Source organism: Oncorhynchus nerka, linkage group LG26, assembly GCF_034236695.1.
Source record: "Oncorhynchus nerka isolate Pitt River linkage group LG26, Oner_Uvic_2.0, whole genome shotgun sequence".
In the NCBI taxonomy this organism is placed as follows: Eukaryota; Metazoa; Chordata; class Actinopteri; order Salmoniformes; family Salmonidae; genus Oncorhynchus; species Oncorhynchus nerka.
Window position 1 is genome coordinate 43,886,651 of NC_088421.1, and position 24,377 is coordinate 43,911,027.

General features: G+C 49.8%; 1 protein-coding gene across 1 annotated transcript in view; it reads right to left on the reverse strand.

Annotated features, from left to right (window-relative positions):
- Positions 1 to 288: 288 nt before the first annotated feature.
- abcc1 (ATP binding cassette subfamily C member 1 (ABCC1 blood group)) overlaps positions 289 to 24,377 on the reverse strand; it is a 73,741-nt gene continuing 49,652 nt past the window's right edge. The window contains 11 exon segments of the mRNA XM_065010971.1: positions 289 to 2,255; positions 2,664 to 2,858; positions 3,256 to 3,422; positions 4,559 to 4,717; positions 8,843 to 8,989; positions 15,051 to 15,152; positions 16,273 to 16,399; positions 17,198 to 17,397; positions 20,196 to 20,319; positions 21,513 to 21,699; positions 23,914 to 24,121. Coding sequence (XP_064867043.1) covers positions 2,147 to 2,255; positions 2,664 to 2,858; positions 3,256 to 3,422; positions 4,559 to 4,717; positions 8,843 to 8,989; positions 15,051 to 15,152; positions 16,273 to 16,399; positions 17,198 to 17,397; positions 20,196 to 20,319; positions 21,513 to 21,699; positions 23,914 to 24,121 — 1,725 coding nt within the window. The 3' untranslated portion in view covers positions 289 to 2,146.

The following is a 24,377-nucleotide window of genomic DNA, read 5'->3' on the forward strand; positions in this document are numbered from 1 at the left end:
GACTAGTTATAGGTTACAGACAACAGGTCTCTCCCTAGACTAGTTATAGGTTACAGACAACAGGTCTCTCCCTAGACTAGTTATAGGTTACAGACAACAGGTCTCTCCCTAGACTAGTTACTGGTTACAGACAACAGGTCTCTCCCTAGACTAGTTATAGGTTACAGCCAGGTCTCTCCCTAGACTAGTTATAGGTTACAGACAACAGGTCTCTCCCTAGACTAGTTATAGGTTACAGACAACAGGTCTCTCCCTAGACTAGTTATAGGTTACAGACAACAGGTCTCTCCCTAGACTAGTTATAGGTTACAGACAACAGGTCTCTCCCTAGACTAGTTATAGGTTACAGACAACAGGTCTCTCCCTAGACTAGTTATAGGTTACAGACAACAGGTCTCTCCCTAGACTAGTTATAGGTTACAGACAACAGACTGCAACGCAGGGCTTGGGTCAAGTGTTGTGTAGGATGCCGTTTGAGGTGTGGCACTATGGAAAGTAGCGTCTGGGAGGTCAAGGGTCAAAGGCCACCCAGGCAGAGGTCAAGGGTGGGTGACCTCACTCTCTTTAACAGTACTCAACATAGAGGGGGGCGGGATCTGACTGATGGGACAGGTTTCAACGTCTGTGATTGGACAGATATCCATTCACTCACTCCCTGTGGGGAATAACATTGCACTGTCTGTCAAATAAATATTCAACCTAGTCCACCCGGTTCTATTGGAGAGAAAAGATCAGAACATTCCGGTTCCGTTGGAGAGAACAGATCAGAACATTCTGGTTCCCTTGGAAAGAACAGATGAGAACATTCCGGTTCTGTTGGAAGGAACACACCAGAGCATTCCGGATCCGTTGGGGAGAACAATTCAGAACATTCCAGTTACATTGGATAGAAAAAAATCAGAATATTCTGATTCTTTCCTCTGATGGAGGAACTAGGGCAGAGACAAAACATCTTCAAAAGCACACAATGCCCATTTAAAAATAAAATAAACCTAGCTGGTATTCTGAGTCTGATTGACGGAGGAGAGTAGATCTGATATGGCCTTCTGACTTCCCACAACGGCAAGTCCGAGCGGACAAATTCTGCAAGATGAAGGGAATCTTGAAAACATCCAGACACCCGTTCAAAGGAGAGTTGAACAAACAGGGAGAAACAGTAAGAGATGTTGGAAGGGATTTGTCCTGGAGAAGTCTTTAGTTAAGGGAGGGAGGAGTAACAGGAGGGATTTGTCCTGGAGAAGTCTTTAGTTAAGGGAGGGAGGAGTAACAGGAGGGATTTGTCCTGGAGAAGTCTTTAGTTAAGGGAGAGAGGGAGGAGTAACAGAAGGGATTTGTCCTGGAGAAGTCTTTAGTTAAGGGAGGGAGGAGTAACAGAAGGGATTTGTCCTGGAGAAGTCTTTAGTTAAGGGAGAGAGGGAGGAGTAACAGAAGGGATTTGTCCTGGAGAAGTCTTTAGTTAAGGGATGGATGGAGGGAGGAGTAACAGGAGGGATTTGTCCTGGAGAAGTATTTAGTTAAGGGAGGGAGGGAGGAGTAACAGGAGGGATTTGTCCTGGATAAGTCTTTAGTTAAGGGAGGGAGGGAGGGAGGAGTAACAGAAGGGATTTGTCCTGGAGAAGTCTTTAGTTAAGGGAGGGAGGGAGGAGTAACAGGAGGGATTTGTCCTGGAGAAGCAGCAGCATCAGGTTCAGTGGAGTGAATCCTTGACATATTCTGTAGTAGAGGGAGGGAGAGATGGATGGATGGATGGATGGAGGGAGAAGAGAGGGAGAAGTGGAGGTAGAAGAGGAGGGAGGGATGGAGGGAGAAGAGGAGGGAGGGAGGGATGGAGGGAGAAGTAGAGGGAGGGATGGATGGATGGATGGAGAAGAGGAGGGAGGGGTGGAGGGAGAAGAGGAGGGAGGGGTGGAGGGAGAAGAGGAGGGAGGGATGGAGGGAGAAGAGGATGGAGGAAGGAGTGGAGGTAGAGTGCTCCCATAATTTATACACACTTATCAGAAACATTGAAATCCTTAGAAATCTCCTCTCTCTCTCTCTGCTACTTCTTCCCTGCACGGTCTGAGGAGAGGAAGAGGGGGTTGGAGGAGGAGTTCTCTGTAAGGAGGGATGTTGTCTTTAAGCAACCTGTCCTCTCCCGTTCGCCCACTCAGACCAGTCCAGAGTCTTTAGCCATCTTGTAGAAGATTCCTCTCTTGGTGATGAGAGTGGCGGGAGAGTCAAACTCTGCCATCTCCCCTTTATCCAGGACCAGCACTCTGAAGGGAGGAGAGAGAGAGATTAGAGAGAAAGAGCAGGTGTGTGTGTTTTCATATATTACCTGGTGTAGTCCATGATAGTATTGAGTCAGTCTATATATTACCTGGTGTAGTCCGTGATAGTACTGAGTCAGTCTATATATTACCTGGTGTAGTCCATGATAGTATTGAGTCAGTCTATATATTGCCTGGTGTAGTCCGTGATAGTACTGAGTCAGTCTATACAGTATATTACCTGGTGTAGTCCATGATAGTATTGAGTCAGTCTATACAGTATATTACCTGGTGTAGTCCATGATAGTACTGAGTCAGTCTATATATTACCTGATGTAGTCCATGATAGTATTGAGTCAGTCTATATATTACCTGGTGTAGTCCATGATAGTATTGAGTCAGTCTATATATTACCTGGTGTAGTCCATGATAGTATTGAGTCTGTGTGCGATGGTCAGGACAGTGCAGTCATCAAACTGGGTTCTGATGGTGGACTGGATCAGGTTGTCGGTCTCCAGGTCCACAGCAGCTGTGGCCTCATCCAGAACTAAGATCTTTGTCTTCCTCAGGAGGGCTCGGGCCAGACACACCAGCTGGCGCTGACCCAGACTGGAGAGAGATTATGTTAATGAGAGAGAGAGAGGTAAGAAACGAGAAGGAGAGAGGAGAGAGGTAAGGAGAGAGGACAGAGGTAAGAAGAGGAGGAGAGAGGAGAGAGGTAAAGAAGAGGAGGAGAGAGGTAAGGAGAGAGGACAGAGGTAAGAAGAGGAGGAGAGAGGAGAGAGGTAAAGAAGAGGAGGAGAGAGGAGAGGGAAGAAGAGGAGGAGAGAGATAAGAAGAGAAGGAGAGAGGAAAAAAGAGGAAGAGAGAGGTAAGGAGAGGAGGAGAGAGGTACGAGAGAGCGAACCAGAAGCTGTGTGTGTATGTAATGCTATGTAGGCCTATGTATGGTGTATGTGGGCCTATGTATGGTGTATGTAGGCCTATGTATGATGTATGAGGTTACCTGAGGTTCTCTCCTCCCTCTGAACACTCGTGGTTGAGTTTGTCCGGCAGGCCCGACACAAAGCTCTTGAGATGGGAGAGCTCCAGGGCTCTCCACACCTCCTCATCAGAGTAGCCATCGAAGGGGTCCAGATTCATCCTCAGAGACCCAGAGAACAACACTGGGTCCTGGAGGGGGAGGGAGGGAGGGGGAGGGAGGAGGGGGGGAGGGGGAGAGCCATGAGAGAGAGGGGGAGAGAGAGAAGGGGGAGAGAGGGAAAGGAGGGAGAGGATAAATAAAGATATTTTAAATATAACATGTATCCAGAAGACTGTGGGTCAGTGTGAGTGTGTCTGTATGGACCGTGGGTGTGTGGGTCAGTCTGAGTGTGTCTGTATGGACCGTGGGTGTGTGGGTCAGTGTGTCTGTATGGACCGTGGGTGTGTGGGTCAGTCTGAGTGTGTCTGTATGGACCGTGGGTGTGTGGGTCAGTGTGTCTGTATGGACCGTGGGTGTGTGGGTCAGTGTGAGTGTGTCTGTATGGACCGTGGGTGTGTGGGTCAGTCTGAGTGTGTCTGTATGGACCGTGGGTGTGTGGGTCAGTCTGAGTGTGTCTGTATGGACCGTGGGTGTGTGGGTCAGTCTGAGTGTGTCTGTATGGACCGTGGGTGTGTGGGTCAGTCTGAGTGTGTCTGTATGGACCGTGGGTGTGTGGGTCAGTCTGAGTGTGTCTGTATGGACCGTGGGTGTGTGGGTCAGTCTGAGTGTGTCTGTATGGACCGTGGGTGTGTGGGTCAGTGTGTCTGTATGGACCGTGGGTGTGTGGGTCAGTGTGTCTGTATGGACCGTGGGTGTGTGGGTCAGTGTGTCTGTATGGACCGTGGGTGTGTGGGTCAGTGTGAGTGTGTCTGTATGGACCGTGGGTGTGTGGGTCAGTCTGAGTGTGTCTGTATGGACCGTGGGTGTGTGGGTCAGTCTGAGTGTGTCTGTATGGACCGTGGGTGTGTGGGTCAGTCTGAGTGTGTCTGTATGGACCGTGGGTGTGTGGGTCAGTCTGAGTGTGTCTGTATGGACCGTGGGTGTGTGGGTCAGTCTGAGTGTGTCTGTATGGACCGTGGGTGTGTGGGTCAGTGTGTCTGTATGGACCGTGGGTGTGTGGGTCAGTGTGTCTGTATGGACCGTGGGTGTGTGGGTCAGTGTGTCTGTATGGACCGTGGGTGTGTGGGTCAGTGTGTCTGTATGGACCGTGGGTGTGTGGGTCAGTGTGTCTGTATGGACCGTGGGTGTGTGGGTCAGTGTGTCTGTATGGGCCGTGGGTGTGTACCTGTGGTATGATGGTGATCCTGGAGCGTAGTTCATGGAGACCCAGCGTGGCGATGTTAACTCCATCGATATGAATCTCTCCCTCACACGCCTCGATGATGCGGAACAATCCTAGAGTCAGAGAGGACTTCCCTGCTCCTGTACGACCTACTATACCCACCTGGAACAACAACAACAACAGTCACTACCCTGCTCCTGTACGACCTACTATACCCACCTGGAACAACAACAGTCACTACCCTGCTCCTGTACGACCTACAATACCCACCTGGAACAACAACAACAGTCACTACCCTGCTCCTGTACGACCTACTATACCCACCTGGAACAACAACAGTCACTACCCTGCTCCTGTACGACCTACTATACCCACCTGGAACAACAACAACAACAGTCACTACCCTGCTCCTGTACGACCTACAATACCCACCTGGAATAACAACAACAGTCACTACCCTGCTCCTGTACGACCTACTATACCCACCTGGAACAACAACAGTCACTACCCTGCTCCTGTACGACCTACTATACCCACCTGGAACAACAACAGTCACTACCCTGCTCCTGTACGACCTACTATACCCACCTGGAACAACAACAACAACAGTCACTACCCTGCTCCTGTACGACCTACAATACCCACCTGGAACAACAACAGTCACTACCCTGCTCCTGTACGACCTACTATACCCACCTGGAACAACAACAGTCACTACCCTGCTCCTGTACGACCTACTATACCCACCTGGAACAACAACAGTCACTACCCTGCTCCTGTACGACCTACTATACCCACCTGGAACAACAACAACCACTACCCTGCTCCTGTAAGACCTACAATACCCACCTGGAACAACAACAACAGTCACTACCCTGCTCCTGTACGACCTACTATACCCACCTGGAACAACAACAACAACAGTCACTACCCTGCTCCTGTACGACCTACTATACCCACCTGGAATAACAACAACAACAGTCACTACCCTGCACCTGTACGACCTACTATACCCACCTGGAACAACAACAACAGTCACAACCCTGCTCCTGTACGACCTACTATACCCACCTGGAATAACAACAACAACAGTCACTACCCTGCTCCTGTACGACCTACTATACCCACCTGGAATAACAACAACAATAATCCCCTCCCGTCACGCAGCCTAAATCCCCTCCCATCACGCAGCCTAATCCCCAGTCACTCAGCCTAATCCCCAGTCACTCAGCCTAATCCCCAGTCACTCAGCCTAATCCCCAGTCACTCAGCCTAATCCCCAGTCACTCAGCCTAATCCCCAGTCACTCAGCCTAATCCCCCCGTCACTCAGCCTAATCCCCTCCCGTCACTCAGCCTAATCCCCTCCCGTCACTCAGCCTAATCCCCTCCCGTCACGCAGCCTAATCCCCTCCCGTCACTCAGCCTAATCCCCGTCACTCAGCCTAATCCCCGTCACTCAGCCTAATCCCCTCCCGTCACGCAGCCTAATCCCCCGTCACTCAGCCTAATCCCCCGTCACTCAGCCTAATCCCCTCCCGTCACGCAGCCTAATCCCCTCCCGTCACGCAGCCTAATCCCCTCCCGTCACGCAGCCTAATCCCCTCCCGTCACGCAGCCTAATCCCCTCCCGTCACGCAGCCTAATCCCCCGTCACTCAGCCTAATCGCCCGTCACTCAGCCTAATCCCCTCCCGTCACTCAGCCTAATCCCCTCCCGTCACTCAGCCTAATCCCCCGTCACTCAGCCTAATCCCCCAGTCACTCAGCCTAATCCCCAGTCACTCAGCCTAATCCCCTCCAGTCACTCAGCCTAATCCCCCCGTCACTCAGCCTAATCCCCTCCCGTCACGCAGCCTAATCCCCTCCCGTCACTCAGCCTAATCCCCGTCCTCAGCCTAATCCCCGTCACTCAGCCTAATCCCCTCCCGTCACGCAGCCTAATCCCCCGTCACTCAGCCTAATCCCCGTCACTCAGCCTAATCCCCTCCCGTCACGCAGCCTAATCCCCTCCCGTCACGCAGCCTAATCCCCTCCCGTCACGCAGCCTAATCCCCTCCCGTCACGCAGCCTAATCCCCTCCCGTCACGCAGCCTAATCCCCCGTCACTCCCGCCTAATCGCCCGTCACTCAGCCTAATCCCCTCCCGTCACTCAGCCTAATCCCCTCCCTCAGCCTAATCCCCGTCCTCAGCCTAATCCCCCGTCACTCAGCCTAATCCCCCGTCACTCAGCCTAATCCCCAGTCACTCAGCCTAATCCCCAGTCACTCAGCCTAATCCCCAGTCACTCAGCCTAATCCCCAGTCACTCAGCCTAATCCCCGTCACTCAGCCTAATCCCCTCCCGTCACTCAGCCTAATCCCCTCCCGTCACTCAGCCTAATCCCCTCCCGTCACTCAGCCTAATCCCCCGTCACCAGCCTAATCCCCGTCACGCAGCCTAATCCCCGTCACTCAGCCTAATCCCCGTCACGCAGCCTAATCCCCCGTCACTCAGCCTAATCCCCCGTCACTCAGCCCGTACCCTCCTGTCACACAGCCTAATCCCCGTCACTCAGCCTAATCCCGTCACTCAGCCTAATCCCCGTCACTCAGCCTAATCCCCCGTCATGCAGCCTAATCCCCTCCCGTCACTCAGCCTAATCCCCGTCACTCAGCCTAATCCCCGTCACTCAGCCTAATCCCCGTCACGCAGCCTAATCCCCCGTCACTCAGCCTAATCCCCTCCCGTCACGCAGCCTAATCCCCTCCCGTCACGCAGCCTAATCCCCTCCCGTCACGCAGCCTAATCCCCTCCCGTCACGCAGCCTAATCCCCCGTCACTCAGCCTAATCGCCCGTCACTCAGCCTAATCCCCTCCCGTCACTCAGCCTAATCCCCTCCCGTCACTCAGCCTAATCCCCGTCACTCAGCCTAATCCCCGTCACTCAGCCTAATCCCCCGTCACTCAGCCTAATCCCCGTCACTCAGCCTAATCGCCCGTCACGCAGCCTAATCCCCCGTCACTCAGCCTAATCCCCGTCACGCAGCCTAATCCCGTCACTCAGCCTAATCCCCGTCACGCAGCCTAATCCCCGTCACTCAGCCTAATCCCCGTCACTCAGCCCGTACCCTCCTGTCACACAGCCTAATCCCCCGTCACTCAGCCTAATCCCCGTCACTCAGCCTAATCCCCGTCACTCAGCCTAATCCCCGTCATGCAGCCTAATCCCCTCCCGTCACTCAGCCTAATCCCCGTCACTCAGCCTAATCCCCGTCACTCAGCCTAATCCCCGTCACGCAGCCTAATCCCCCGTCACGCAGCCTAATCCCCGTCACTCAGCCTAATCCCCGTCACTCAGCCTATTCCCCCGTCATGCAGCCTAATCCCCGTCACTCAGCCTAATCCCCGTCACTCAGCCCGTACCCGTCACACAGCCTAATCCCCAGTCACTCAGCCTAATCCCCGTCACTCAGCCTAATCCCCGTCACTCAGCCTAATCCCCGTCACTCAGCCTAATCCCCGTCACTCAGCCTAATCCCCCGTCACGCAGCCTAATCCCCGTCACTCAGCCTAATCCCCGTCACTCAGCCTAATCCCCCGTCACTCAGCCTAATCCCCCGTCACGCAGCCTAATCCCCGTCACTCAGCCTAATCCCCGTCACTCAGCCTAATCCCCGTCACTCAGCCTAATCCCCCGTCACTCAGCCTAATCCCCCGTCATGCAGCCTAATCCCCGTCACGCAGCCTAATCCCCGTCACTCAGCCTAATCCCCGTCACACAGCCTAATCCCGGTCACACCCCCGTCATGCAGCCCGTACCCTCCTGTCACGCAGCCTAATCCCCGCAGCCCGTACCCTCCTGTCACGCAGCCTAATCCCCCGTCACTCAGCCCGTACCCTCCTGTCACACAGCCTAATCCCCAGTCACACAGACCGTACCCTCCTGTCACACAGACCGTACCCTCCTGTCACACAGACTGTACCCTCCTGTCACACAGACTGTACCCTCCTGTCACACAGCCCGTACCCTCCTGTCACACAGCCCGTACCCTCCTGTCACACAGCCCGTACCCTCCTGTCACACAGACCGTACCCTCCTGTCACACAGACCGTACCCTCCTGTCACACAGACCGTACCCTCCTGTCACACAGCCCGTACCCTCCTGTCACACAGCCCGTACCCTCCTGTCACACAGCCCGTACCCTCCTGTCACACAGACCGTACCCTCCTGTCACACAGACCGTACCCTCCTGTCACACAGTCCGTACCCTCCTGTCACACAGTCCGTACCCCCCCGTCACATACCTTCTCTCCTCCGTGGATGGCTACGGTGATGTTGCGTACTGCCAGTTCCTGGTCCTCTCTATATCGCAGACCAAACCCTCTGATGTCTATGTTGCCTGCTGTGGGCCAGCCTGGAGGCAGAGACGATTGGTCATGTCTCCAGTCCGCCTGGGAGGGGACAAACAAACAGAGGTATATACACACAGAGTTCCCGTGTACATAACTAAATAAATAAAATAACCGTCATAACTGTTTTAAAGAAGTAGAAAGACCAGCTGACTGAAGGACAGTATGGCAGGTCATATGTTATTTTATAGAAAGACCAGCTGACTGAAGGACAGTATGGCAGGTCATATGTTATTTTATAGAAAGACCAGCTGACTGAAGGACAGTACGGCAGGTCATATGTTATTTTATAGGAGTAGAAAGACCAGCTGACTGAAGGACAGTATGGCAGGTCATATGTTATTTTATAGAAGTAGAAAGACCAGCTGACTGAAGGACAGTATGGCAGGTCATATGTTATTTTATAGAAGTAGAAAGACCAGCTGACTGAAGGACAGTATGGCAGGTCATATGTTATTTTATAGGAGTAGAAAGACCAGCTGACTGAAGGACAGTATGGCAGGTCATATGTTATTTTATAGGAGTAGAAAGACCAGCTGACTGAAGGACAGTATGGCAGGTCATATGTTATTTTATAGAAGTAGAAAGACCAGCTGACTGAAGGACAGTATGGCAGGTCATATGTTATTTTATAGAAAGACCAGCTGACTGAAGGACAGTATGGCAGGTCATATGTTATTTTATAGGAGTAGAAAGACCAGCTGACTGAAGGACAGTATGGCAGGTCATATGTTATTTTATAGAAAGACCAGCTGACTGAAGGACAGTACGGCAGGTCATATGTTATTTTATAGGAGTAGAAAGACCAGCTGACTGAAGGACAGTATGGCAGGTCATATGTTATTTTATAGAAGTAGAAAGACCAGCTGACTGAAGGACAGTATGGCAGGTCATATGTTATTTTATAGAAGTAGAAAGATCAGCTGACTGAAGGACAGTATGGCAGGTCATATGTTATTTTATAGGAGTAGAAAGACCAGCTGACTGAAGGACAGTATGGCAGGTCATATGTTATTTTATAGGAGTAGAAAGATCAGCTGACTGAAGGACAGTATGGCAGGTCATATGTTATTTTATAGGAGTAGAAAGACCAGCTGACTGAAGGACAGTATGGCAGGTCATATGTTATTTTATATAAGTAGAAAGACCAGCTGACTGAAGGACAGTATGGCAGGTCATATGTTATTTTATAGAAGTAGAAAGACCAGCTGACTGAAGGACAGTATGGCAGGTCATATGTTATTTTATAGAAAGACCAGCTGACTGAAGGACAGTACGGCAGGTCATATGTTATTTTATAGAAAGACCAGCTGACTGAAGGACAGTATGGCAGGTCATATGTTATTTTATAGGAGTAGAAAGACCAGCTGACTGAAGGACAGTATGGCAGGTCATATGTTATTTTATAGAAGTAGAAAGACCAGCTGACTGAAGGACAGTATAGCAGGTCATATGTTATTTTATAGAAAGACCAGCTGACTGAAGGACAGTACGGCAGGTCATATGTTATTTTATAGAAAGACCAGCTGACTGAAGGACAGTATGGCAGGTCATATGTTATTTTATAGAAGTAGAAAGACCAGCTGACTGAAGGACAGTATGGCAGGTCATATGTTATTTTATAGAAGTAGAAAGACCAGCTGACTGAAGGACAGTATGGCAGGTCATATGTTATTTTATAGAAAGACCAGCTGACTGAAGGACAGTACGGCAGGTCATATGTTATTTTATAGAAAGACCAGCTGACTGAAGACAGTATGGCAGGTCATATGTTATTTTATAGAAGTAGAAAGACCAGCTGACTGAAGGACAGTATGGCAGGTCATATGTTATTTTATAGAAGTAGAAAGACCAGCTGACTGAAGGACAGTATGGCAGGTCATATGTTATTTTATAGAAAGACCAGCTGACTGAAGGACAGTATGGCAGGTCATATATTATTTTATAGGAGTAGAAAGACCAGCTGACTGAAGGACAGTATGGCAGGTCATATGTTATTTTATAGAAAGACCAGCTGACTGAAGGACAGTACGGCAGGTCATATGTTATTTTATAGAAAGACCAGCTGACTGAAGGACAGTATGGCAGGTCATATGTTATTTTATAGAAGTAGAAAGACCAGCTGACTGAAGAACAGTATGGCAGGTCATATGTTATTTTATAGAAGTAGAAAGACCAGCTGACTGAAGGACAGTATGGCAGGTCATATGTTATTTTATAGAAAGACCAGCTGACTGAAGGACAGTACGGCAGGTCATATGTTATTTTATAGAAAGACCAGCTGACTGAAGACAGTATGGCAGGTCATATGTTATTTTATAGAAGTAGAAAGACCAGCTGACTGAAGGACAGTATGGCAGGTCATATGTTATTTTATAGAAGTAGAAAGACCAGCTGACTGAAGGACAGTATGGCAGGTCATATGTTATTTTATAGAAGTAGAAAGACCAGCTGACTGAAGGTCAGTATGGCAGGGCATATGTTATTTATAGAAGTAGAAAGACCAGCTGAATGAAGGACAGTATGGCAGGTCATATGTTATTTTATAGGAGTAGAAAGACCAGCTGACTGAAGGACAGTATGGCAGGTCATATGTTATTTTATAGAAGTAGAAAGACCAGCTGACTGAAGGACAGTATGGCAGGTCATATGTTATTTTATAGAAGTAGAAAGACCAGCTGACTGAAGGACAGTATGGCAGGTCATATGTTATTTTATAGAAAGACCAGCTGACTGAAGGACAGTACGGCAGGTCATATGTTATTTTATAGAAAGACCAGCTGACTGAAGGACAGTATGGCAGGTCATATGTTATTTTATAGGAGTAGAAAGACCAGCTGACTGAAGGACAGTATGGCAGGTCATATGTTATTTTATAGAAGTAGAAAGACCAGCTGACTGAAGGACAGTATAGCAGGTCATATGTTATTTTATAGAAAGACCAGCTGACTGAAGGACAGTACGGCAGGTCATATGTTATTTTATAGAAAGACCAGCTGACTGAAGGACAGTATGGCAGGTCATATGTTATTTTATAGAAGTAGAAAGACCAGCTGACTGAAGGACAGTATGGCAGGTCATATGTTATTTTATAGAAGTAGAAAGACCAGCTGACTGAAGGACAGTATGGCAGGTCATATGTTATTTTATAGAAAGACCAGCTGACTGAAGGACAGTACGGCAGGTCATATGTTATTTTATAGAAAGACCAGCTGACTGAAGACAGTATGGCAGGTCATATGTTATTTTATAGAAGTAGAAAGACCAGCTGACTGAAGGACAGTATGGCAGGTCATATGTTATTTTATAGAAGTAGAAAGACCAGCTGACTGAAGGACAGTATGGCAGGTCATATGTTATTTTATAGAAAGACCAGCTGACTGAAGGACAGTATGGCAGGTCATATATTATTTTATAGGAGTAGAAAGACCAGCTGACTGAAGGACAGTATGGCAGGTCATATGTTATTTTATAGAAAGACCAGCTGACTGAAGGACAGTACGGCAGGTCATATGTTATTTTATAGAAAGACCAGCTGACTGAAGGACAGTATGGCAGGTCATATGTTATTTTATAGAAGTAGAAAGACCAGCTGACTGAAGAACAGTATGGCAGGTCATATGTTATTTTATAGAAGTAGAAAGACCAGCTGACTGAAGGACAGTATGGCAGGTCATATGTTATTTTATAGAAAGACCAGCTGACTGAAGGACAGTACGGCAGGTCATATGTTATTTTATAGAAAGACCAGCTGACTGAAGACAGTATGGCAGGTCATATGTTATTTTATAGAAGTAGAAAGACCAGCTGACTGAAGGACAGTATGGCAGGTCATATGTTATTTTATAGAAGTAGAAAGACCAGCTGACTGAAGGACAGTATGGCAGGTCATATGTTATTTTATAGAAGTAGAAAGACCAGCTGACTGAAGGTCAGTATGGCAGGGCATATGTTATTTATAGAAGTAGAAAGACCAGCTGAATGAAGGACAGTATGGCAGGTCATATGTTATTTTATAGAAAGACCAGCTGACTGAAGGACAGTATGGCAGGTCATATGTTATTTTATAGAAAGACCAGCTGACTGAATACAGTATGGCAGGTCATATGTTATTTTATAGAAAGACCAGCTGACTGAAGGACAGTACGGAAGGTCATATGTTATTTTATAGAAGTAGAAAGACCAGCTGACTGAAGGACAGTATGGCAGGTCATATGTTATTTTATAGAAGTAGAAAGACCAGCTGACTGAAGGACAGTATGGCAGGTCATATGTTATTTTATAGAAGTAGAAAGACCAGCTGACTGAAGGACAGTATGGCAGGTCATATGTTATTTTATAGAAGTAGAAAGACCAGCTGACTGAAGGTCAGTATGGCAGGGCATATGTTATTTATAGAAGTAGAAAGACCAGCTGAATGAAGGACAGTATGGCAGGTCATATGTTATTTTATAGAAAGACCAGCTGACTGAAGGACAGTATGGCAGGTCATATGTTATTTTATAGAAAGACCAGCTGACTGAATACAGTATGGCAGGTCATATGTTATTTTATAGAAAGACCAGCTGACTGAAGGACAGTACGGCAGGTCATATGTTATTTTATAGAAGTAGAAAGACCAGCTGACTGAAGGACAGTATGGCAGGGCATATGTTATTTATAGAAGTAGAAAGACCAGCTGACTGAAGACAGTATGGCAGGTCATATGTTATTTTATAGAAAGACCAGCTGACTGAAGGACAGTATGGCAGGTCATATGTTATTTTATAGAAAGACCAGCTGACTGAAGGACAGTATGGCAGGTGATATGTTATTTTATAGAAGTAGAAAGACCAGCTGACTGAAGACAGTATGGCAGGTCATATGTTATTTTATAGAAAGACCAGCTGACTGAAGGACAGTATGGCAGGTCATAAGTTATTTTATAGAAAGACCAGCTGACTGAATACAGTATGGCAGGTCATATGTTATTTTATAGAAAGACCAGCTGACTGAAGGACAGTACGACAGGTCATTTGTTATTTTATAGAAGTAGAAAGACCAGCTGACTGAAGGACAGTATGGCAGGTCATATGTTATTTTATAGAAGTAGAAAGACCAGCTGACTGAAGGACAGTATGGCAGGTCATATGTTATTTTATAGGAGTAGAAAGACCAGCTGACTGAAGGACAGTACGGCAGGTCATATGTTATTTTATAGAAGTAGAAAGACCAGCTGACTGAAGGACAGTATGGCAGGTCATATGTTATTTTATAGAAGTAGAGAGACCAGCTGACTGAAGGACAGTATGGCAGGTCATATGTTATTTTATAGAAAGACCAGCTGACTGAAGGACAGTATGGCAGGTCATATGTTATTTTATAGGAGTAGAAAGACCAGCTGACTGAAGGACAGTATGGCAGGTCATATGTTATTTTATAGAAGTAGAAAGACCAGCTGACTGAAGGACAGTACGGCAGGTCATATGTTATTTTATAGAAGTAGATTTGGTTGACCAATAACAGTCTTCCAAAATGCCGTCACAGCTCTACAACACACAGTCACAACAACACACAGTCACAACACCACACACAGTCACAACACCACACATAGTCACAACACCACACACAGTCACAACAACACACAGCCACAACAACACACACAGCCACAACAACACACACAGTCACAACAACACACACAGTCACAACAACACACACAGTCACAACAACACACACAGTCACAACAACACACACAGTCACAACAACACACAGTCCCAACAACACACACAGTCCCAACAACACACACAGTCACAACAACACACACAGTCACAACAACACACACAGTCACAACAACACACACAGTCACAACAACACACACAGTCACAACAACACACACACAGTCACAACAACACACACACAGTCACAACAACACACACAGTCACAACAACACACACACAGTCACAACAACACACACACAGTCACAACAACACACAGTCACAACAACACACAGTCACAACAACACACACAGTCACAACAACACACACAGTCACAACAACACACACACAGTCACAACAACAGCTCTACCTACAGAGTTGTGTATGAGAACATAAACACACAGACGTACCTCTTTCTCTGTGTCTTCGTACTCCTTGACTCTCTCCACGGCCACAATGTTGGTTTCCAGATCTGAAGACATCCTCACTAGCCAGGTCAGAGAGGCCGTCAGCTACAGGACAGAGAGAAAGAGAGACAGAAAGACAGGGGCAGAGAGAAGGAGAGGCAGAGACAGAAAGACAGAGGCAGAGAGAAGGAGAAGCAGAGAGAAGGAGAGGCAGAGAGAGAGAAGGAGAGGCAGAGACAGAGAGAGACAGAAAGACAGAGGCAGAGAGAAGGAGAGGCAGAGACAGAGAGAGACAGAAAGACAGAGGCAGAGAGAATGAGAAGCAGAGAGAAGGAGAGGCAGAGAGAGAGAAGGAGAGGCAGAGACAGAGAGAGACAGAAAGACAGAGGAAGAGATAAGGAGAGGCAGAGAGAGGCAGAGACGGAGAGAGGCAAAGTAGAGTCCGAATGGTTTGAGTCACAAACCAGTATTAAAAGCTATCTATGATGTCATCTATGAACAGCTGAGATACACACATGAGGTCTCAGGACTGATAGGGTTAAACAACCTGGGGTCTCAGGAATGACAGGGTTAAACAACCTGGGGTACCCTGGGGTCTCAGGACTGATAGGGTTAAACAACCTGGGGTCTCAGGACTGATAGGGTTAAACAACCTGGGGTCTCAGGACTGATAGGGTTAAACAACCTGGGGTCTCAGGACTGATAGGGTTAAACAACCTGGGGTCTCAGGACTGATAGGGTTAAACAACCTGGGCTCTCAGGACTGATAGGGTTAAACAACCTGGGCTCTCAGGACTGATAGGGTTAAACAACCTGGGGTCCCCTGGGCTCTCAGGACTGATAGGGTTAAACAACCTGGGCTCTCAGGACTGATAGGGTTAAACAACCTGGGGTCTCAGGACTGATAGGGTTAAACAACCTGGGGTCTCAGGACTGATAGGGTTAAACAACCTGTGGTCTCAGGACTGACAGGGTTAAACAACCTGTGGTCTCAGGACTGACAGGGTTAAACAACCTGTGGTCTCAGGACTGACAGGGTTAAACAACCTGGGCTCCCCTGGGCTCTCAGGACTGACAGGACTCCCAGAAAAACAAGGTTCATCTTTAACTTGAAGATCCTCATTCATCCACTGCCTGTTTTTTTTGGGGGGGGGGGGACCGGCTGTGAAACTAAACCGTTTTTAAAAAATGAAACACCACACACACACACAAACACGTTACTTACCTGTAGTGCGTATGAGATGGACAGGCCCATGATCCCAGGGCTGAGGCTCTCTCTAGCCATCACAGCAAACAGAGCAGCAAACATTACGATACCGTTCCCTACAAACTCCAGACGCACCGCCAGCCACCTACAACACATAGAGATATTAGAAACATTACGGTACAGTTCCCTACAAACTCCAGACGCACCGCCAGCCACCTACAACACATAGAGATATTAGAAACATTACGGTACAGTTCCCTACAAACTCCAGAAGCACCGCCAGCCACCCAGAGATATTAGAAACATTACGGTACAGTTCCCTACAAACTCCAGACGCACCGCCAGCCACCTACAACACACAGAGATATTAGAAACATTACGGTACCGTTCCCTCCAGACGCACCGCCAGCCACCTAAAACACACAGAGATATTAGAAACATTACGGTACAGTTCCCTACAAACTCCAGACGCACCGCCAGCCACCTACAACACAGAGATATTAGAAACATTACGGTACCGTTCCCTACAAACTCCAGACACACCGCCAGCCACCTAAAACACCCAGAGATATTAGAAACATTACGGTACGGTTCCCTCCAGACGCACCGCCAGCCACCTCCAACACAGAGATATTAGAAACATTACGGTACGGTTCCCTCCAGACGCACCGCCAGCCACCTACAACACAGAGATATTAGAAACATTACGGTACATTTCCCTACAAACTCCAGACACACCGCCAGCCACCTACAACACAGAGATATTAGAAACATTACGGTACAGTTCCCTACAAACTCCAGACGCAGGTGAATGTTAATAGTACCTGCTATAAATGTTGACCAGGTCTCATTAGTTTGGATTTTGTTTTAAAAATATTTTATATCTCAACATGACTTATTGATTCAACCAATAAAGGTGTGTGTGTGTGACCGCGCTCCTCACCGGTTGGCTACGATGCTGGGGTAGTATGCTTTCTGGTTGTGGTCAACTCGACCGTCACTCTCCCTGATGAAGCGCTCCTGCTCCCCAAAGGCTCGGATGACGCTGGCGCCTAGCAACGTCTCGTTGAAGTGTGTGTAGACCGGGGAGCGACTGACGGACTCCAGACGCTTCAACTGACGAGACGACGCCACGTAGAAACGCTGTGGGGAGGGATGACACGGAGGGATGACACGGAGGGATGACACGGAGGGATGACACGGAGGGATGACACGGAGGGATGACATGGAGGGAACATGATGGATGAAACGGAGGGATGACACGGAGGGATGACACGGAGGGATGACACGGAGGGATGATACGGAGGGATGACATGGAGGGAACATGATGGAGGGATGACACGGAGGGATGACACGGAGGGATGAAACGGAGGGATGACACGGAGGGATGACACGGAGGGATGACATGGAGGGAACATGATGGAGGGATGACACGGAGGGAACATGATGGAGGGATGACACGGAGGGATGAAACGGAGGGATGACACGGAGGGATGACACGGAGGGATGACACGGAGGGATGTGATGGAGGGATGACACGGAGGGATGACATGGAGGGATGACATGGATGGATGTGATGGAGGGATGACATGGAGGGATGACACGGAGGGATGTGATGGAGGGATGACACGGAGGGATGATGGAGGGATGACACGGAGGGATGACACGAAGGGATGACACGGAGGGATGACACGGAGGGATGACACGGAGGGATGACACGGAGGGATGACATGGAGGGATGTGATGGAGGGATGACATGGAGGGATGTGATGGAGGGATGACATGGAGGGATGACATGGAGGGATGTGATGGAGGGATGACATGGAGGGATGTGATGGAGGGATGACATGGAGGGATGTGATGGAGGGATGACATGGAGGGATGACATGGAGGGATGACATGGAGGGATGACATGGAGGGATGACATGGAGGGATGACATGGAGGGATGTGATGGAGGGATGACATGGAGGGATGTGATGGAGGGATGACATGGAGGGATGTGATGGAGGGATGACATGGAGGGATGTGATGGAGGGATGACATGGAGGGATGTGATGGAGGGATGACATGGAGGGATGTGATGGAGGGATGACATGGAGGGATGTGATGGAGGGATGACATGGAGGGATGTGATGGAGGGATGACATGGAGGGATGTGATGGAGGGATGACATGGAGGGATGACATGGAGGGATGACATGGAGGGATGTGATGGAGGGATGACATGGAGGGATGTGATGGAGGGATGACATGGAGGGATGTGATGGAGGGATGACATGGAGGGATGTGATGGAGGGATGACATGGAGGGATGTGATGGAGGGATGACATGGAGGGATGTGATGGAGGGATGACATGGAGGGATGACATGGAGGGATGACATGGAGGGATGTGATGGAGGGATGACATGGAGGGATGACATGGAGGGATGACATGGAGGGATGTGATGGAGGGATGACATGGAGGGATGTGATGGAGGGATGACATGGAGGGATGTGATGGAGGGATGACATGGAGGGATGACATGGAGGGATGAGGAGGGATGACATGGAGGGATGTGATGGAGGGATGACATGGAGGGATGTGATGGAGGGATGACATGGAGGGATGTGATGGAGGGATGACATGGAGGGATGTGATGGAGGGATGACATGGAGGGATGACATGGAGGGATGACATGGAGGGATGTGATGGAGGGATGTGATGGAGGGATGACATGGAGGGATGACATGGAGGGATGTGATGGAGGGATGACATGGAGGGATGTGATGGAGGGATGACATGGAGGGATGTGATGGAGGGATGACATGGAGGGATGACATGGAGGGATGTGATGGAGGGATGACATGGAGGGATGTGATGGAGGGATGACATGGAGGGATGTGATGGAGGGATGACATGGAGGGATGTGATGGAGGGATGACATGGAGGGATGTGATGGAGGGATGACATGGAGGGATGTGATGGAGGGATGACATGGAGGGATGTGATGGAGGGATGACATGGAGGGATGACATGGAGGGATGACATGGAGGGATGTGATGGAGGGATGTGATGGAGGGATGTGATGGAGGAATGACATGGAGGGATGTGATGGAGGGATGACATGGAGGGATGACATGGAGGGATGTGATGGAGGGATGAAATGGAGGGATGACATGGAGGGATGAGATGGAGGGATGACATGGAGGGATGTGATGGAGGGATGACATGGAGGGATGTGATGGAGGGATGACATGGAGGGATGTGATGGAGGGATGTGATGGAGGGAGGGATGACATGGAGGGATGTGATGGAGGGAGGGATGTGATGGAGGGATGACATGGAGGGATGTGATGGAGGGATGTGATGGAGGGATGTGATGGAGGGATGACATGGAGGGATGTGATGGAGGGATGACATGGAGGGATGTGATGGAGGGATGTGATGGAGGGATGACATGGAGGGATGACATGGAGGGATGTGATGGAGGGATAACATGGAGGGATGACATGGAGGGATGTGATGGAGGGATGACATGGAGGGATGTGATGGAGGGATGTGATGGAGGGATGACATGGAGAGATGACATGGAGGGATGTGATGGAGGGATGTGATGGAGGGATGACATGGAGGGATGACATGGAGGGATGTGATGGAGGGATGACATGGAGGGATGTGATGGAGGGATGTGATGGAGGGATGTGATGGAGGGATGACATGGAGAGATGACATGGAGAGATGACATGGAGGGATGTGATGGAGGGAGATAAAATAACAATGAGTAGGGATCTCTCTCTCATCCCCCTCTCTCTCTCAACCCCCCCCCCTCTCTCTGTAACCCCCCGCTCTCTTTCACACACACCCCTCTCTCACACACTCCCCCTCTCTCTAACTCACTCTGTCCCTCACCCGTCCTCTCTCTCCCCCCCCCCTCTCTCCCTCCCCCCCTCAGCGACCCACCTGGACAAAGAAGTAGAGTATCCCCAGAGGAGGTATGATAATAGCCACTAGTGGAGTAGCGATCAGTATGACCACACAGGATCCTACTACGTTGAACATGGAGCCCATGAACATCTTAATGATACTGGGGAGAGAGGAGAGATAAGGCAGCATTACGTGGTACCAACAGCAGGCATTACATGGTACCAACAGCAGGCGACAGGGAAATATTTACTTCTATAAGGCAGCATTACATGGTACCAACAGCAGGCATTACATGGTACCAACAGCAGGCATTACATGGTACCAACAGCAGGCATTACATGGTACCAACAGCAGGTGACAGGGAAATATTTACTTCTATAAGGCAGCATTACATGGTACCAACAGCAGTCATTACATGGTACCAACAGCAGGCATTACATGGTACCAACAGCAGGCATTACATGGTACCAACAGCAGGCATTACATGGTACCAACAGCAGGCATTACATGGTACCAACAGCAGGCGACAGGGAAATATTTACTTCTATAAGGCAGCATTACATGGTACCAACAGCAGGCATTACATGGTACCAACAGCAGGCATTACATGGTACCAACAGCAGGCATTACATGGTACCAACAGCAGGCATTACATGGTACCAACAGCAGGCATTACATGGTACCAACAGCAGGCATTACATGGTACCAACAGCAGGCATTACATGGTACCAACAGCAGGCATTACATGGTACCAACAGGGCATTACATGGTACCAACAGCAGGCATTATTACATGGTACCAACAGCAGGCATTACATGGTACCAACAGCAGGCATTACATGGTACCAACAGCAGGCATTACATGGTACCAACAGCAGGCATTACATGGTACCAACAGCAGGCATTACATGGTACCAACAGCAGGCATTACATGGTACCAACAGCAGGCATTACATGGTACCAACAGCAGGCATTACATGGTACCAACAGCAGGCATTACATGGTACCAACAGCAGGCATTACATGGTACCAACAGCAGGCATTACATGGTACCAACAGCAGGCATTACATGGTACCAACAGCAGGCATTACATGGTACCAACAGCAGGCATTACATGGTACCAACAGCAGGCATTACATGGTACCAACAGCAGGCATTACATGGTACCAACAGCAGGCATTACATGGTACCAACAGCAGGCGACACACAAATTTCAGACAATTTCACATTTTCATAAATACACAAAAATGTTATACAGACATAATAAAATCAACAACTTAAAAAATAAAATAACAAATAAATAATTTAAGGATTTTCTGTACAAATATATATCTAAATATTTTCTGTAAAAACCTTGGGATGATAGAGTCAATGGTGTCTGTCTCCTTGGAGAAACGGTTCACCAGGTTACCGCTGGGGGTGCGCTCGAAGAAGGACATGGGGGAACGCAGTACGTTGTACAGCATGGACTGGTGGAGGTAGCGTGATGCTAATATACCACCGATAGAGACAGAGATGGAGTAGCAGAACACAGCTATGCCTGAGAGAGAGAGATGGGGTATGGGGAGAGAGAGGGGAGGAGAGGGGGTATGGTGAGAGAGGGGGAGGAGAGACGGGGTATGGTGAGAGAGAGGGGGGAGGAGAGACGGGGTATGGTGAGAGAGAGGGGAATGGGGTATGGGGAGAGAGAGGGGGAGGAGAGGGGGTATGGTGAGAGAGAGGGGAGGAGAGGGGGTATGGTGAGAGAGAAAGAGAGAGAGAGAGGGAAATGGGGTATGAGGAGAGAGAGGGGGAGGAGCGGGGGGTATGGTGAGAGAGAGGGGGTATGGTGAGAGAGAGGGGGGTATGGTGAGAGAGAGAGGGAAGGGAGTATGAGGGGAGAGAGGGGGTATGGTGAGAGAGGGGGAGGGGGTATGAGGAGAAGAGGAAAGAGCGAGGGGGAGGTATGGGGAGTAGGGGACAGAGAGAGGGGGAGGAGAGAGTGGGAAAGGGGGTATGGGGGAGGAGAGGGGGTTATGGTGAGAGAGAGGGGAAGGGGGTATGGGGAGAAGGGGAAAGAGCGAGGGAAGGGGGTATGGGGAGAGAGGGGGAGGAGAGCGAGGGTATGGGGAGTAGGGGAGCGAGGGTATGGGGAGTAGGGGAGAGAGGGGGAGAAGAGAGTGGGGAAGGGGGTTTGGGGAGAAGGAGAAAAAGAGAGGGGAAGGAGAGCGAGGGGAGGGGGGAATTGGGAGAAGAGAGAGGAGAGAGGAAGGGAGAGAGTTGAACATGAAGACTTATAGACAGACCAGGATACCACCCACAGACACAGAGACTAACACACACCACCGTCCTTACCCTGTGAGGCCCCCAGAGCCCCGTACACCCCCAGTCTCATCTCTCTGCTGGGCTGGGTTCCGTTGACGACCGGGTCGTCAGTCCATAGACACAGAGACTAACACACACCACCGTCCTTACCCTGTGAGGCCCCCAGAGCCCCGTACACCCCCAGTCTCATCTCTCTGCTGGGCTGGGTTCCGTTGACGACCGGGTCGTCAGTCCACAGACACACAGACTAACACACACCACCGTCCTTACCCTGTGAGGCCCCCAGAGCCCCGTACACCCCCAGTCTCATCTCTCTGCTGGGCTGGGTTCCGTTGACGACTGGGTCGTCAGTCCACAGACACAGAGACTAACACACACCACCGTCCTTACCCTGTGAGGCCCCCAGAGCCCCGTACACCCCCAGTCTCATCTCTCTGCTGGGCTGGGTTCCGTTGACGACCGGGTCGTCAGTCCACAGACACAGAGACTAACACACACCACCGTCCTTACCCTGTGAGGCCCCCAGAGCCCCGTACACCCCCAGTCTCATCTCTCTGCTGGGCTGGGTTCCGTTGACGACTGGGTCGTCAGTCCACAGACACACAGAGACTAACACACACCACCGTCCTTACCCTGTGAGGCCCCCAGAGCCCCGTACACCCCCAGTCTCATCTCTCTGCTGGGCTGGGTTCCGTTGACGACTGGGTCGTCAGTCCACAGACACACAGAGACTAACACACACCACCGTCCTTACCCTGTGAGGCCCCCAGAGCCCCGTACACCCCCAGTCTCATCTCTCTGCTGGGCTGGGTTCCGTTGACGACTGGGTCGTCAGTCCACAGACACAGAGACTAACACACACCACAGAGCCCCGTACACCCCCAGTCTCATCTCTCTGCTGGGCTGGGTTCCGTTGACGACTGGGTCGTCAGTCCACAGACACACAGACTAACACACACCACCGTCCTTACCCTGTGAGGCCCCAGAGCCCCGTACACCCCCAGTCTCATCTCTCTGCTGGGCTGGGTTCCGTTGACGACTGGGTCGTCAGTCCACAGACACACAGACTAACACACACCACCGTCCTTACCCTGTGAGGCCCCCAGAGCCCCGTACACCCCCAGTCTCATCTCTCTGCTGGGCTGGGTTCCGTTGACGACTGGGTCGTCAGTCCACAGACACAGAGACTAACACACACCACCGTCCTTACCCTGTGAGGCCCCCAGAGCCCCGTACACCCCCAGTCTCATCTCTCTGCTGGGCTGGGTTCCGTTGACGACTGGGTCGTCAGTCCACAGACACAGAGACTAACACACACCACCGTCCTTACCCTGTGAGGCCCCCAGAGCCCCGTACACCCCCAGTCTCATCTCTCTGCTGGGCTGGGTTCCGTTGACGACTGGGTCGTCAGTCCACAGACACACAGACTAACACACACCACCGTCCTTACCCTGTGAGGCCCCCAGAGCTCCGTACACCGCCAGTCTCATCTCTCTGCTGGGCTGGGTTCCGTTGACGACCGGGTCGTCAGTCCACAGACTGAGCCAGTAGTTAGAGAAGAGAGAGGCGAAGTGGTGACTGAAGAACAGGAAGATACTGACGCAGGACAACACCACCCCTATAGCCTTCATATACTCCCAGAATACTGACAACTTCACCTAGAGGGAGAGAGAGAGACCAAGAACAGAGAGGAGAGAAAGACAGAGACAGAGAGCGAGAGAAAGAGACCAAGAAAAGAAAAGAGAGAGAAAGAGACAAAGAGAGGAGAGAGAGAGAGAAAGAAAAGAGAGAGAAAGAGAGGAGAGAGAGAGAGACACAGAGAAAGAGACAAAGAGAGGAGAGAGAGAGAGAAAGAGACAAAGAGAGGAGAGAGAGAGAGAAAGAAAAGAGAGAGAAAGAGACAAAGAAAAGAGG